This window comes from Cynoglossus semilaevis, chromosome 13 (genome assembly GCF_000523025.1).
Source record: "Cynoglossus semilaevis isolate Cse_v1.0 chromosome 13, Cse_v1.0, whole genome shotgun sequence".
Taxonomy (NCBI): Eukaryota; Metazoa; Chordata; class Actinopteri; order Pleuronectiformes; family Cynoglossidae; genus Cynoglossus; species Cynoglossus semilaevis.
Genome location: NC_024319.1, coordinates 15,668,623 through 15,685,151, shown reverse-complemented (window position 1 = coordinate 15,685,151; position 16,529 = coordinate 15,668,623). Strand labels below are relative to the sequence as shown.

General features: G+C 40.7%; 2 protein-coding genes across 3 annotated transcripts in view; both read left to right on the top strand.

The window, feature by feature from the left end:
• Positions 1–6,106, top strand: part of adcy3a (adenylate cyclase 3a) — a 17,864-nt gene extending 11,758 nt beyond the window's left edge. Inside the window, exons 10-21 of the mRNA XM_008323875.3 lie at positions 4–114; positions 307–468; positions 578–665; positions 942–1,058; positions 1,302–1,588; positions 1,681–1,762; positions 2,011–2,169; positions 2,260–2,406; positions 2,545–2,658; positions 2,873–2,999; positions 3,125–3,249; positions 3,336–6,106. Coding sequence (XP_008322097.1) covers positions 4–114; positions 307–468; positions 578–665; positions 942–1,058; positions 1,302–1,588; positions 1,681–1,762; positions 2,011–2,169; positions 2,260–2,406; positions 2,545–2,658; positions 2,873–2,999; positions 3,125–3,249; positions 3,336–3,515 — 1,699 coding nt within the window. The 3' untranslated portion in view covers positions 3,516–6,106. The remainder of the gene's footprint in view (positions 1–3; positions 115–306; positions 469–577; positions 666–941; positions 1,059–1,301; positions 1,589–1,680; positions 1,763–2,010; positions 2,170–2,259; positions 2,407–2,544; positions 2,659–2,872; positions 3,000–3,124; positions 3,250–3,335) is intronic.
• A 55-nt stretch (positions 6,107–6,161) lies between these two features.
• Positions 6,162–15,222, top strand: wdr26a (WD repeat domain 26a). Of its 2 annotated transcripts, none has more exons than XM_025061610.1 (14): positions 6,162–6,195; positions 8,719–8,818; positions 8,933–8,989; positions 9,127–9,263; positions 9,512–9,609; positions 10,163–10,319; positions 10,447–10,585; positions 10,677–10,817; positions 11,253–11,372; positions 11,652–11,797; positions 11,991–12,069; positions 12,192–12,321; positions 12,800–12,994; positions 13,103–15,222. In XM_025061610.1, exons 2-14 carry the CDS (start codon positions 8,738–8,740, stop codon positions 13,123–13,125), a joined length of 1,503 nt encoding a protein of 500 aa, XP_024917378.1. In that variant the 5' UTR covers positions 6,162–6,195; positions 8,719–8,737; the 3' UTR covers positions 13,126–15,222. The 2 variants fall into 2 exon arrangements, with proteins under 2 accessions (XP_024917378.1, XP_016893443.1); XM_017037954.2 differs by lacking the exon at positions 6,162–6,195 and adding an exon at positions 6,802–7,667.
• Positions 15,223–16,529: the final 1,307 nt, after the last annotated feature.

The window sequence follows — 16,529 nt, the reverse complement described above, 5'->3', positions numbered from 1 at the left end:
AAGGAGGCTACGGCTGCGGGACCTGGCTGAGAGGGTGATTGATGCTCAGGAGAACGAGCAGGAACTCAACAAACTGCTCAACGAGGCACTGCTGGAGAGAGAGACAGTCCAGGCGTGAGTTGAACATGGCTCGTTCGGATCGCAGATGTTTTAGTGCAAGCACAGCGAAACAATTTCATTTTTGTAGCAACAGATGTAACTGCACATGCAATGTTGCTACTGTAAAAAGAAAAGGTAGATGAAATATGATGAAATGCCAGAATATGACATGTGATGTAAGTGTCTGTGTCGCTGTTGTATTATTAGTTTGAAGGGAAAACACACAAACCGCCTCTCGCTGAGGTTTGTGGATCCAGACCTGGAGACTCGTTACTCTGTGGAGAAAGAGAAGCAGAGCGGCGCTGCCTTCTGCTGCTCCTGTGTCGTTCTGCTCTTCACCGCAGTCATGGAGGTGCTCATAGACCCCTGGTTAGTTGATAAAAACCATCAGCACCCTTTGATCCCTTAATCCCAATTCAGTTATAATTCGAATTATTCCTGCAGTTTCAGAAGTGTGTGTTCATGTGTTGTGGAACAGGCTGATTGCAAATTACATCACCTTTGCGGTGGGAGAAGTCCTGCTGCTCATCCTGACAATCTGCTCTCTGGCTGCCATCTTCCCCCGGGTGAGTTTCAACACATCATAATTATTACCCTCATATAGTGTTTGCTCATGTTCGCTGTCAATTTCACTCCCCGCTGCTGTCACTCAGGGCAACAAATCCATGTAATTAAAGACAAGAAAAACTCTTGTATTGACCCAGTGATGTCATATGGGGTAGAAGTAGAGCTGAGATTATGAAATGCTCACAGTGGAGTTGAACTGTCAGCTTTGTTCTGAAATGGTGAAATTGTTTGAGTCTTGATCATTTTACACTCAATGAACTCGTCTCTTTTTCCAGGTCTTTCCCAAAAAGTTGGTGTCGTTCTCCTCTTGGATCGATCACACACGCTGGGCTCGTAACACCTGGGCCATGGCAGCGATCTTCATCCTCACCATGGCCGACATCATGGACATGGTGAGCTGCTCCTTAACAGTGAGGTTACGATAACTGCTGCTTAGACAGATGGACTGATGGGAGCAAAGCCTGCCTATAGATTTGTTTTACAAAAACAAAATGCTTTATGCTTTTTGATATTCTCTAGATTTTAGATGAGCATTTAATGTAGTCATTTGGTGGGATGGATTGATGGATGGATGGATGAATGGATGGATGAAGATTAAATAATGGATGTACGTTGTGTCTTAATCTTTTCTCCAGTTGAGTTGTTTGCCTCGGGTTTCTGACCCGGGCGGTGCTACAGCGACTCCATCCTCCACCTCCTCGTCCTCCACCTGGTCTGTCCCTAATGGCTGCATGGACAACCCCAAATATTACAGCTACATAGCTGTGCTGGCTCTTATGGCAACCACTATGCTGGTCCAGGTCAGTCACATGGTCAAGCTCACACTGATGCTTCTCATCACTGCGGCCACCGGCCTGGTAAACATCTACAGCTGGCGAGACATCTTTGACCGCTACGACATGGCCCGTTTTCAGGACTACAGGTGAGGTCCAACGTAGCCAGTGTTTGTATGTGGGAGTGAATGGTTTAGTTTTGAGGCTGGAACGACTGATATGGTTTTACTCTTTTCTTCAGGTCATACCTTGTCCCCTCAAAGTTCACTATGACCATTATGATCTTCATAATGATGGTCAGCTTCTATTATTTTTCCCGACATGTAAGTTCAGTTTCACTGTGTTCCATGTACTGACATGTAAACCATTATTAGAAAAACTCTGTCTTTGTTGTTTATCACACGACAGACATGTTAACAAGAAGACATTTTAAGTTATAATAATGTTGTGTTTGCTTCTCTGTGGTGATGGAAAAAGGGTTCAGTGAATTGTGCTGTTGTACTGGGTGTGAACACGTCTACATGCATATGTTTACATTTCATCCACATCCTGTCACGGTCTGTGTATTTAGGTGGAGAAACTCGCCCGCACGTTGTTCCTGTGGAAGATTGAAGTCCATGAGCAAAAAGAGAAAGTTTACGAGATGAGACGCTGGAATGAAGCCCTGGTGACCAACATGCTGCCTGAACATGTGGCTCGCCACTTCCTGGGCTCGAAGAAAAGGGATGAGGTGAGCTCTTCGTTTCTAAGGCATTCACTTTGATTGGCTCGGTTTGTTTCTCCAGCTCTCTGACCACCATGTTGATGTGACCTGTTCCAGGAGTTGTACAGTCAGTCCTATGATGAGATTGGAGTCATGTTCGCCTCCATCCCCAACTTCTCTGACTTCTACACAGAAGAGAGCATTAATAATGGAGGGATCGAATGTTTACGCTTCCTTAATGAGATCATCTCTGACTTTGACAGTGTAAGCTATGTTTGATAATAATATTGCATTTAAAATACATTATTGACTCTGAGAAAAGGCAATGGATTTTGTCTTTTCATGAAAGCCGCTCTGTAACTTCATAACCTACATAAAACCATGTTCCTGTCTCCATTCCAGCTGCTTGATGAACCACAGTTTCGCTGTATAACAAAAATAAAGACCATTGGCAGCACCTACATGGCAGCGTCAGGCGTCACCCCAGATGTCAGTAATGGCTATGCGTGCATGAAGGTTAGTTTTTCTGTAAAGTTAATGAAGAAAATGTCAGTGTTTGTTAAAGATATTAATGATAGTCTTTCAGTAAGGAGGTCTTTTTAAATTAGCCCTAAATTGGACTGTCCTTAAACAGGCTTCTATTGGACAGTTGTTGCTGTCACTCACACATGGTGTCCACTTTCACATGTATGTGCACTGGCTGACATTGTTGGTGTTTTTGGTCTGACAGAAAGAAGAGCAGTCTGACAGAGAGCGCTGGCAGCACCTAGCAGACCTGGCAGACTTTGCTCTGGCCATGAAGGTCACACTCATGAATATAAATTACCAGTCGTTCAACAACTTCATGCTACGCATTGGTACGCTCCTCCATAGATTGTGTTCAAAATAGAGAACCAATGATCTTGTTGTTAATTCATCTCTAGGCATATATAGAGTGTAATAGATGGACTTGATATTTACGTTACAATTTTTAATACTGCAGGACTCAACAAAGGTGGAGTGTTAGCAGGAGTAATCGGGGCACGTAAACCTCACTACGATATATGGGGCAACACTGTGAACGTGGCCAGTCGCATGGAGTCCACAGGGGTGATGGGTAACATCCAGGTATTTCATCCTCACGTTTGATCCCGCCCATCAAGAAAACTTGTTTGTGCTGACGTTTGTTTACCATGTCTGTTTGTTGCCCTCAGGTGGTGGAGGACTGCTATAACATCCTAAAGGACTATGGCTTCCGCTTTGTAAGGAGGGGCCCCATTTTTGTTAAGGGAAAAGGAGAGTTGCTGACTTATTTTTTGAAGGGAAGAGACAAACAAGGCTCCTTTATCAACGGCTCCTCCGTCACTCTGCCACACCAGGTGGTGGACAGCTAAAGACAACACACACATTCAACTAAACTTTTGTGTGTGGACCACAGAGGAGTAGGACGTGGAGGAGCTGATCTGAACTGAAGTGGACTTCAGCATTTCAGTACAACTGACGCCACATCTACAACACTCATTGCTGGACACGGATGTGGAAACATGTGCCAGAAAAGATTGTATTTCAATATCACATTGAAAATATGTACAATTTTGACTATTTAAATAAGAACGACAGGAAGAACGATTCAACATGAGACAAAAGCACTAGATATATGACACTGAATGACTATATATTGAGCATTAAATTGTATCAGGGTCAGGCTCAGGTGTCTATTGAAGCAAGGCCATGTGAAGTTGCCCAAAAACTAAACAACGAAAAACTCACTTCCCTCAATTCATGATGGTAAAAGTCCAGCAACATTTTTAAAATGTAAATACAGACTGATAAATCTCTTCAATTAAGCTTAAAACATGGGACACTTGGATGTTTATGGATCCTGGACAGACCTCTGGCCTTTTCTCATTTGAATGATGAGCCCAAAGTACATGATACGTTTTGGTGTTTCACCACTGCCACAATTTAATCACCGACCAATGCAATTTGATTGTTTTTCAAAGTATTTATTTTACCTTGACGCATCAAGGTGCAGCACAGTCAGACTATATCACAACCCATTAAGTGATCTTTTGATGTAAGATGTGTCTGTCGAGAGCACACAGTCTGATGTCAAGTGTGCATGAAATTAGAGCTGTCCCCTTGTGATCAGATCCCTCAGGTCACATGTAGACGTCAAAGTTGAACAGGAACTCGGACACATTCATTTTCAACAACAGACATTAGTTTATCCGACATTTAAGATTTTTTTTCATAGTGTTTATTTTATTTTTCTCTATTTTCAATTGATATTGAATTTTAGCTGGAAAATGTCTGACCATAGATGCTTCCAAAGACTTACACATAAAAAAGACTTTTTTTCTTTTTTTCTTTTTTTAGGTGGTTTGCTGTGTCCAAGCCTATTTCCCAGCATTCTTTTCCCATTCATGAAAAACCTACATACAGGAAAAGCTAATCCAAGTTCAGTTGTCTGTCTGTTTTTGTCAAAGAAAATTTTAAAGTAGACCAATGAGAGGCCAAAGTGTGATGATTTGTTGGGATACATTTCTTGTACACCTGAGATACTAAATATCTCCATTCCTTTTGGCTCAGTGTAGGCTGGCTTGTTTTTGTTTTTTCAAATTTCAACACATCTAAAACAGACATGGGCACAATAATTAATAATTAATTCATGAGTGTGTGTTAATCTGTGGCTCAGATAATGTAATTCAGAGGGAGCCTTGTCTTGAATATTGCTTCCCATCAAATCACTTTGAAACCTCTACCTAAGGTGGCTACAGGAAAGAAATGATTTCTATTTCAAGTTAGTATTTTAGATGTACAGATTTGACGTGTCTGGTGAGGCACCGCCAACTGACATGGGGCAGGTGTCACCTGTGTTAGCTTTTGGAATAAAGAATGGAGTGAGCTGTTGCTCTTTCTTGTCCAGACTTTATTGATAGTGCAATAGTTTCTTCTACAAACACAGGTCCTCGCTTGCCCTCTCTTAGGAAAACTGTCAATCATTATTTCCCCTTTAACTCATATTTTTATATTCTAATGTTTTCTTCAATCTAAAAGGGAACGGAGACTTAATGTGTCCTTACTGTACATAGAGTTTAAACATAGTTTATTGGTTAGTTTATTTATTGAAAAGGACAGAGATATTGTTTTTGTTTTTTTTTACCCTGATGTGAAAGTGCCAATGAAGTAGGAGTTTACTTTTGGTTTAAAAGCCACAACTTAAACCATAGCTGTTTTCTTTATTCTTATTTTAAGAGAATCTCAGGCTTGGGAACAAAAAGCACTTTGAATAATTTTTCAACACTTCTTCAATTCTGTTTTTTTTTTTTTTTTAACTAAATTTTAGAGCATATTACTAACCTGACAACAAAGAGATGCCCATTGGGGATCCTACACCAGCTAGAGGCAACAATTGGCAACATGATTTGAAGCTATGGTTCTTATTGATGCTAATATTATATTTGCATTTTTAACCATTTTCATTGCGCCTTCCAGTTGCGTGGACTAATTTAGACATCCAGTAAGTCTACTTAGCCTGTTCTGATCAGCTGATCCCAGTTCTGTTTTTAGTGGAAGAGTCTCGGTGTGTCATCTTTCATTTTATTACATTTGTCAGCATAAGGTGAGTTGATTAAAGAAATCTTAAAAAGTAAAGTGTAAGTGTCATTATTACAACACAATGTATGAAAAATGAATTGATTAATTGCACGGAAGAAAGCGAAAGTTTGTCTCCTAAAATGTCTGATTTTAATTATCTGTTTATTTATCGGTTTATGTCTGCCTCGGCACATCAGAAACATCCTTCATTTGGCATTCAAAGGTATTGGTTCAGCACTTCCATAAATGTCCAATAAACATGTCTGTCACACACATAAACACTAACAATAATGATAATATATATATATTTATATATATATATACATATATACAAATAAATATATGCTATTGTTTGTCTGCAATAAAAACAAAATGCATTGTCTTTAGTAGTTTTATTTCTGCCACTCCTAGCCACAGGTGTATGACATTAGTCCTAATTGCCAGCTCAACTGGATGAGTGGCTCAGATAGAAAGGTAAGTGACGTTTGGATTTTTGTTCTCTACTGTTGCTGTTTTGACTCACTGTATTATTTTATTATTATTTAGCTAAATAACTTAGATTTCTCTTAGAAAACAAAAGTTTAAAATTAACAGAAATTATTTCTGTGCACAGAGACCAGGGTGAAATTGTCCAGCATCTACACAATTTAGTGAAGGCTAATTTTTTACTCATTTTTTTAATTATTTTTTTTCTTTAGCATAGAAGGACTCTCTGGGTCGAGGGCCAACTGCATGGCTGGACTTCCTTTCATTTTTAACATAGATTAAATATAACATGATTGCATCTCAAAGTTCTGAAGTGCTTGTTTAATCCACTGACCAATTGCACAACTCAAAACAAAATCTAATTATATTAGTTTACAAAATATACATTGAAGTTTAAGGATGGTATTCATATAAGATAATACTTATCTAAAGTAAATATCTAAATAGATGAAAGAATAAAGACAAGCTCGGGAAATTAAGGTTTTAGGCTTTGAACATCAAAGTATCAAAGTAGAAAGAAGAGCTGTGTTTGTGTAGAAGGTTGTTGTAGCTTACATTTCATTGATACTGCAACGGTTTTTATTAATAAAGGTTGAATCAAAAATATATACTTTTTATAATAAAATAATACCATGTTTATGGTTATCTGAAGAGTATATTGAAAGTTACTGAGACGTTGAAATGTATTAAAATTAGATCATTGGACAGTTTTAATAGTTAAGTGTTCGCCATCTAGCGGTGACGCAGCGTACGAGGCGACGTGAAGGAATTTCCGCCTACGTCACTGCGTTTGTCTTGTCCATAACAAGGCTGCGCTGCAGCTGTCTGCGAGCAACAATAACAAGCTGTACTCGACAACTTCACCGCGGCAACATAACGACCTGACAGTGCCGTATTAACATGACTGTCACCAGAATGACGACGTCCATGTAAATCTGGCCACCGTCCCTTCGATCTCTAAGCCCCCAAACCGGGTTTTCGTCGCCGCGACACAAAACTCGGAGACTCGGCCCCAGGGGCTACAGGGCAGTTCGGCGCTGCATCTGGGTCAGTGGGCCTATCCGCGGCCGAACGGCTGGTTTTGTTTTCCCTTCTTTTGTAGTGTCACGCTGTCCTTGTCCTCCCGTAGCCCCGCCGCGTTAACCCCACATTCACCGCGTCAACATGCAGGCTAACGGAGACTCGGAAGTGTCCTGCCGAAACGGAGCCCAGAATGGCGAGTCGTCTTCGGCCGGCGAAGCTCACTCGAACGGATTGGTGTCAGTGGGCGACAATGGTAACAGTGTCAACAATAACAGCAACGGTGTGTCAGAGCAGCCTGCGGTCAACAACAGCAACGGCGACAACAGCAACGACAACAACAGCCCGACGGACGTGAATAAAAAGAAAAAGCGTCTGTCTCAGTGCGAAGAAGACGTGATCAGGCTGATAGGACAACATCTACACGACCTGGGTCTCAAGTAAGTCTGAAGAAGAGGAACTGTCAGGATGGCACTGTGTGACCAAAACAAACCGGTTCTGCCACTACATGACTCAGTGTTTAAATGTCCACTGTGTTACACTGAGGAGAAAATGGTCCAATGGCAGAAACAGTACTAGTACTGACGGATAAAAGATTGTACAGTTGACTGGAAGAATTATGTTGTTTACATGACCTCAGAATTAGATCTTTTAATAACATCATGAGTGGGGCTTCTCTATAGACGCCGCCATGTTGGATCACCATATTTCGAACACAAACCGTATATTGTTGGGTTTTTTAAATGACATAACCACCAAATTAGAACATCTTGGGGATAGCTGTTCTGAAATAAACCGTTTATTTACACAAGCTATTTTCACGCTCCAAAAACGACACGAAAAAAAAACATGCGCTTTTAATGCTTAGTTTTAGGTACGTGATTTCTATTTTAAACGTTTGAGGAAAAAAGATGACAAAACATGGTGGGCTGATAAAAGTAGGCAGCATGTGTGAATGACAGCTGAACCAATTAAAAGAAGCAGGGTAACTAAACAGCACAGTCTCCTAATTGCAGAAGGTTGTTTACGTTGTGACGTCTGTTGTTACCACTGATGTGAAAGTATTGACCATGTGTTGCAACGTGACCAGGCCTCGAGACACTATCCTCATATTACCTTTACCAGTTCAGTTTTAATGTGTATGCACGTCTATATATGATGGTATATATTGCATAAATTAATAGTTGTCATTACACTAGTTCTGTGCCTTTTATGTGCTACTGTTGATCAAACTTATTGTTAAATCAGCAGTAAAAAATAATGTATATCTTTTACAGATGCCAAAATATTCACTATATTCATCACAGTTCTTTGAATTGTTTTTTAAAAATCCCCCGACAGTTATATTTAATCATCTGTGACAGCCTTTTCAACAACAACAAACAGGAAGTTAGTTAAAGCATGACATCACTGACAGCAGCTTTAAGATGATGTATCCCAGGTCATGTTAATTGATTTTCCTCTCTGCTCTGCTGTGGATGTTGTGTGCAGTCAGACGGTGGACCTCCTGATGCAGGAGTCTGGCTGCAGGCTGGATCATCCCTCCGCCACCAAGTTTCGCAAGCATGTCATGGAAGGGGAGTGGGATAAGGTGGGGTCGCGTTATCTGAAGTGTACATCAGTGTTATTAGAAGTTTATTGGGTTACATTACAGGGTTTTGTTTTTTTTTCTACCTTTTTAACATTCATTTTTCTTTTTATTTAGGCTGAGAGTAATCTGAATGAGTTGAAGGCAGTGATGCTTTCTCCAAATGTCATAGTGGTAAGTGTAAAAAACACTGGTCGTCCTTTGTGATTTTAACTGTGTTGTCACATGGACAAGTGGTGCTCTGTTGTTGCCTGCAGACATGTTGACTACAACTGTCCTCCTTCTTGTCCTCTCTTTGTCTTATTCTGCAGCGGATGAAGTTTTTGTTGCTGCAGCAGAAGTATCTGGAGTATCTTGAAGATGGAAAAGTCCTTGAGGCTTTGCAAGTGCTGAGAGCTGAGCTCACACCTCTCAAGTACAACACAGAACGCATCCACGTCCTGAGCGGGTCAGTTCACCAGGCCATATCTAGAATGGGGACACTATGTCAATTTTTTACTTGCAAAGATTGTGTTTGAAGCAGTGGATCAAGTATATAAATGTTTACATGGTATAATAATAATACGACCTAAGGAGTAAAAGCCATCTGCAGACATACAGTAATCCTAGTCCGAGTGAATCTCAAAGTTTTTCACTAAAATGTCTTGTGACTTATGTCTTGTCATGTCTGGGAATGTGTTGTTGTGTGTTTTTAAGGTACTTGATGTGCAGTCACGCAGAAGACCTACGAGCAAAAGCCGAGTGGGAAGGGAAAGGCACGTCATCCCGCACAAAGCTGCTGGACAAGCTCCAAAGTGAGTGCCCTGATTCTACAGAACATCTTCTCTAAAGACATTCCCACTTTTACTGAAGAACTAAAAATAAACACAGCCACAGTCAACTACATGGAGCTTCAGTCATCATTTAATTCAAACTGATTTTTTTTGCCAAGAGTTCTCCCCCAGTTGTACATCCATGTTTTCTTTGAAGAATACGTTTACAGCAGTGTCCACTGGAGACACAGCGAGAGTCTTTGTTTTCCATTTTCTTATAACATATGCCAGAGTCAAGTTCCAACAACTAACAGCATGAAATTGTAAAATTAGTCCTCATGATGTTACATTTTTTCTATATTTATACCAAAGTTAATTTTCTGTTTTATTAATTTTTTTTTTCTTTTTACTCACTTTTGGAATTCCTTACTAAAGCATGACTATTATAAATTCTAAAAGGAACACCTTAGATGTGTAACAGCTCTATAAAATAATTATTTTGGCACTTAAATATTACTTAGTACATGAACTTCAATAACGCAGTACAGACGTTGGAAATCCAAACATACTAAATTCATTGTGTGCATCCGTGCAGCCTACCTGCCCCCCTCAGTGATGCTGCCCCCACGCCGCCTGCAGACTCTGCTGAAGCAAGCGGTGGAGCTGCAGCGAGAGCGCTGCCTCTATCACAACACTAAGCTGGACATCGGGTTAGACTCTGTGTCCCTGCTCTTGGACCACAGCTGCAGCAGGTAGGAGCCACAAAATGTTGTGAACTCAACTGAGGAGAATTTTAATATTTTCTAAAAAAAACAGTAGCTAGTGTAGTAAGACTGTAGAATAACATTAAATACCTAATAAATGTTTTAATTTTTTTAGGAAACAGTTCCCCTGCTACACAAAGCAGATTCTCACTGAACACTGCAATGAAGTATGGTTCTGCAAATTCTCCCATGATGGCACAAAACTGGCAACTGGGTCCAAAGATACCACCGTCATTGTGTGGCACGTTGATATGGTACTCACTTTAATCATATTTTCCATTAAAAAGACAAAAACCTTCTCCTGAGTTCAGTGAATAAATGGATTGTTAATGTTTTGGTCAACAGGAGACCCAACAGCTGAAGCTGCTGAAAACTCTGGAGGGTCACGCTTATGGTGTTTCATACTTGGCATGGAGTCCAGATGATACTTACCTAATAGCATGTGGCCCTGATGATTGCTCTGAGCTGTGGCTGTGGAATGTACAGGTAGGACTGTACTCACACGCAGGGTTACAGATTGAATTTTAAATCCCAGAGCATGTTTAACAATTAGAGGTATGTTTTAAAAATGTTATCTATGCTTCAATAAGACTCCATTTCCTGGTCTATTACATGCCAGCCAATCTGAGACTGCCATAAAAAACAGATATGAGTTTTAACTGAGAGACAGCCCAAATGTTGTTTAAATTAGTTTAAAGACATTTCAAAGTCAATCAAATCTCATCCATTTTAGCCAGAAATCACAAAATGGCTTAAAGTTTGTCACGAATGCTGAACCATAGTGTAATATTAGGCCAAATGCCAACCAAACATTAGCAGATAAATTATTAACTGTTAGCAAATAAAATGTTTGTTCACCCAAAGGCAAACTTAAAATGTTTGTACCTGGTGTTTCATGCTTTGCTTGACTCTGCTGTGCAGACGTGGGAGTTACGGACAAAGATGAGTCAGTCTCATGAAGACAGCCTGACCAGCGTGGCTTGGAATCCAGATGGTAAACGCTTTGTCACAGGAGGTCAGAGAGGCCAGTTTTACCAGTGTGTGAGTATCACTCACAGCACAACACACTGTTTCTGTGCCCACTGACTTTGTGAATCACAAACACCAACTGTGTCAATGCCAATGTCTATTCCTGGTTCTCGGATACAGATATTGGAACGATATGAACATAATTAAGTGTGTATTTCAATGCCAAGTTAGTGTATTTGTCATTGATAGACTCTTGAATGAATATATGAATATATATGACCATGAACAGTAACACTGTGAGATCTTCATTAGAGGTCTTCCATGTTTTGTATTTTTCTTGCTGATTCTCAGGACTTGGATGGAAATCTGCTGGACTCGTGGGAAGGAGTCCGGGTGCAGTGCCTGTGGTGTTTGAGTGACGGCAGGACCGTGCTCGCATCTGACACCCACCAACGTATCCGTGGATACAACTTTGAGGACCTGACGGACAGAAACATGTAAATGAACCAACACATTGACCTGCTTTCCATATGGAGGCTGTACAAAATATGAAACATTTCGAAACAAGTAAAACAGTATTTTAGGAGACAATTTTGCTCCTTAAAAAAGTAAAGTCATGTCATTGTGATGATTCAGCAGTATTTGTGCCAAATGTTGACGTGTTGGATGTTGTGTGTTGCATCATCCCAGTGTGCAGGAGGACCATCCCATCATGTCTTTTACCGTTTCCAAAAATGGAAGGTCAGCCCTCCTCAATGTGGCTACACAGGTGAGCAGCTTGTTTCTACCATAGCTTTACTCAGTGTTTTTAATTTAATTGTAACACTTTCAAATGTTCAAATGTGTCTGCTAAATACAATTCTGTGTCGGTAAATCCTGTTCTTTTGTTAGGGTGTACACCTATGGGACCTGCAGGACCGGGTGCTGGTGAGGAAGTACCAAGGAGTCACCCAGGGCTTCTACACCATCCACTCCTGCCTTGGAGGGCACAATGAAGACTTTATTGCCAGTGGAAGTGAAGGCAAGACTTTAACAACTTTATAAAAAAATGAAATAGGGTTGAAATATTGCTTATACAGAGAGAACTCTGGACATCTCACTGAGTCAGCATCTCAGTTTGGCAGTAGGCTCAGCTCACTTTACATGATTTTCTGCAGGTTCGGTGCATATTTGGGCCAAACACTGCAGTCAAAATCACTGTGAATGGGCTTTTAGAAATGTGATTAGTGGATTAGAGACTGATTTGGTTCTGTGTCAAGAGATGAGGACGGGCTCAAGATGAATGAGAAAAACCTGAAGCAGATTCGACATCGGTCCATTAGACAGACAGAGGAATGAAGTGGTGAATTTCAGAATTTCAGATATAGTTTAGTGTGAACTTTGTATGTACAGAAGAGAGAGAGAGAAATTTTAACATGTCAAGAAAGTCCTTATAGTGCTGCTGGTGACGATGATGATGATGATAGGTGATGATAATGTCGCCCTTTATTCTTTGTCAGATCACAAAGTTTACATCTGGCACAGACGCAGTGAGCTACCCATCGCAGAGCTCACAGGTCACACACGCACAGTGAATTGTGTGAGTTGGAACCCCGTCTTGCCCGGGCTTCTGGCCAGCGCATCAGACGACGGAACCATCCGGATCTGGGGTCCGGCCCCCTTCCTTGATGTCCAGGATTCCGAGGGGCTCAGTGGTATGAACGATACAAAGCTGTAGCTTGTGTGTCTTTGATCCCACGGAGTCAGGGCACCTTATCAGCTGTCATGAAGCGGTGACCTTTGACTTCTTTCTGTCCTCTCAGAATGTTGCAGCATGGACAGCTGATAATCTGCCGCTGCCGCCGCCACTGCTGCTGCTGCTGCTGTTGTTGCTGCTGCTGCACTGAACCTGATGAACACTAAGACTCTGTAGACACTTGAATGGATGAAGCAGTCAGGGAGGATAAGGTGAGATGAAAACTTTAGGGTTTGGACATTTCCCTCCTGGAGAAGGTTGGTCTGCCAGTGTTCTGTCAGGATGTCAAATCACAGAGATGTCAGACTCTAGCACATTCCTGAGAGCTGTACTGGCCTCATGAAGCCAGACGGCAGCATCCTCAGAGTCTGGACCCAAGTCCTCTGCTTCATCTTTTTTGGACCCATTTTGCTCCTGCACATCGAGGACCAGCCACCTCCTCTTATTTATTATCAGATGATCATATTATTTATTCATAGTTAGTAGTTCACTGACCAGTGCTGAGCTGTGACGTAGCAGCAGCACCTGGTGGAGGCTTTGTGTGTCTGTTTGTGGGTGTGTAAGTGCGACAGGATGCGCTTTTCTAAGTCTTTGTTGAAGTTTCACCTCCAATAACTTTGTTGAGATTTTACACCAAGGCAGTGTTGTAGTCCAGTCCTTCTACTTCATGTCACTTGATTGAACCCTGAGTGATGGGGTCCAAATCCTTCTCAGTCACCTGGGCTGAAGTTCTACGTCCACAACTGAGTCATCATGGAAAAGGTTCTTAAGTCCAAGTGACAGAAAAACTGTTTAGGTTCAGGTCTGCTACAGTATCAAGGATAGGGATTCACATGGGGTACTGACCCTAAATCAACGAAGAAAAGGTTTAGGTTGTTTCCAAGTCTGGTGAGTCAACGTGATGGAAAACAGCTGCAGTTGAATTGACATTTGAGTCAAATCTTGAAAAAAAAAATCAGTTAATGTTTTCAGGATTTTGAGTCCAAGTAACTGATGAAAAGAACAAGTTAGGTGTGAGTGACGTCCCCAGGGTTCCTCGAATCCGAGTCACAATATAAATGTTTTTAAGCTGAGTCAGCGGCGACTCCATAGTGTTTGAGAGAGAAGTTTTTGAAATTCACTTGAATCTCAGGCCTGGGCTGCAGCACTGCCCACGTTCATTCAGCATTCACCCGCTGCATCAACCACTTGAAGAGGAGGATTTTTAAAAAGCTTTGTGTTTTGTTTTTTTGTTGTTGAAGAAAAACTTGCAAAAGGTATTTTTTATTCCCTAACTTTGGCTTTTCTGCTTTTAGCCAGTCAGACAGAAATCTGTATATGAGCGTGTGATGAGGAACATGCTGTTTTCACTTGCAGTACATTCTGCTCTGTCACAGATCATGGAGAGGGTTCTGCCTCCTGAGATTACGCAGCAGCTGGTGTGTTGAAACCATGACACATCAACCCTTTACCTCTGATATATATTACTTTATATGAGTCTGGTCTCTTTCATGCTGTCACGTCTGGACTTTCTCTGTAGAAACTTTTGGAATTTTCTTGATATATTTGAGTTTCCACCTTACCTTCCTGACAAACAGTAGTTCTTTACACCTGCTTAACTTACAACAATGGTTTGATAGTTATGTTTCCATTAGGATTCCATTATGTATCTGTGTTTAATTTTTTATTTACTCATTTAAATAGACACCCACTGATATTCTTTATTTTATTACTTCCAGTCGAACTTTGATCCTCTTTCCACAGTTTTAAGAGATAAGGCCGGTGTTTTTCTCTGTCTTATGTTGTTGAAGTCAAAACTCTAGGATTCCAGTTCAAGTCCCAGTCAGCGGAGAGAAGTTTAGGTTGAGTCGAGACCCTTGTGTTTCATGTTCAAGTCTGCATCGTAATTGGTGCTCAACCCAGGTCATCTGTGTAAACCAAAAATACTGGTGGTGTCTGAGCCGATGGTAGAACTGTCCAAAAACATGCACAGTTATCTTAATAAGACCCAATACTGAGCATAGGTATAAGTGTGAATGTACTTGGTTGTTTGTCTCAATGTGTGGCCCTACTATAGACTAACCAACTGCCCGGAGTGTACGTCACCTGGCACATAACTGCTGAGATTGGACGGGTGAATGAAAGGATCTGAGCCAAAACATTAGTTTCTAAACTGGTGCTTACTTAAACATAAATCAAACATTAGGAGTCAAGGGTCTATTTGAAGACGTCTGTGTTGATATGAGCCTCTATCACAATGTACTTATGTAATAGATGTGGAATATTCATTCGTCGTTGATTGGACACCTGCTTTTCTCTCATTTTCACTTTGTATCCGCCCTGGGACTCATTTCAGGGTCACTATACACCATTAGAGAATCCTTTTTTTTTTCCCCAGACAACACCCAAAAAACATAGTGTTTGCAGTGACACTAAAGCAGCGAACCTTGAGAAAAGCACCAGCCTTATGTCTTGTTTTCAGCATCGGACACAAGGCACACACCGGGTGGGCCGCAGCGACACGATGATCCTCATCATATATGCTATATACGTATATATATATATATATATATATATAACAATCAGTGTGCTAAGCATTTGTAAAAACAAGTGTAAGATAAAGATAATATGAACTTCTACCAAGTGTTTCCTTTCAAAAGAACAAACTTGCCTGAAACAATGTTGGATGTGATCTGTGCTGTATAGATGTTTGTTAAGGCATGTATTATGAGGCTGTGTATAATGGCAAACAGGAAGACATGTTTTTTCTTTAGTTTGTTTGTGCCTCAGGGTTCCCACATAAGAGTTTTACAAGCAAAAAGTTCCATCTTCCCTTCGTTGTCAGTTTTTTACAGCACACATGGCCTGATTAGTGTAATAGAAAGAAGTGTGCTGACAGGATATTTAGCTGTTTGCCTGCGAGAGTTAAGAAAACTAAAAATTTGAAGGCAACTTGGTAGAATTTCATGGCATGTGAGCCTAACAAGGAGAAGAAATGTGCTCTTTTTTAGGTCATGGTGCTTTTGTAAGTCAAGTAAAACATTACAGTTGAAACGATGAAAACACGTTCTACTTGTTCAGTTAAAGATACAGCCCAGTTATGAAACCAATATCTAGGAAAAAATCTTTTTGTTTTGTGCTTTTCTTACAGGCTCAAAACACCATTACAAGTGCTATGCAACATGAACCAGGTCATTAGTGAGACGCCACTTCACATGTCCAACTTGTTGTGGAAAATGTATAATCTATTTTGGGTCTTTTTTTAAACTTTGTAATTAAGATGTGAAATCAGGCACTAAAATATCATCTCTGTACCAATATGCAACGCTCACAGACTCTTCAGTGTCTGTTACTTAAGGGCTTAATACAAGTCCATAGCATTTGAATAGCAAACCAAACAGGAAAGTGGCAGTGAAGTCCAGAGTTAATTGTCTGAAAACAACCACTTACAAAGTTGTAATTTACAGGAATATATTACAAAACGGAGTATTGTTATACAGTGTATAAGATATACA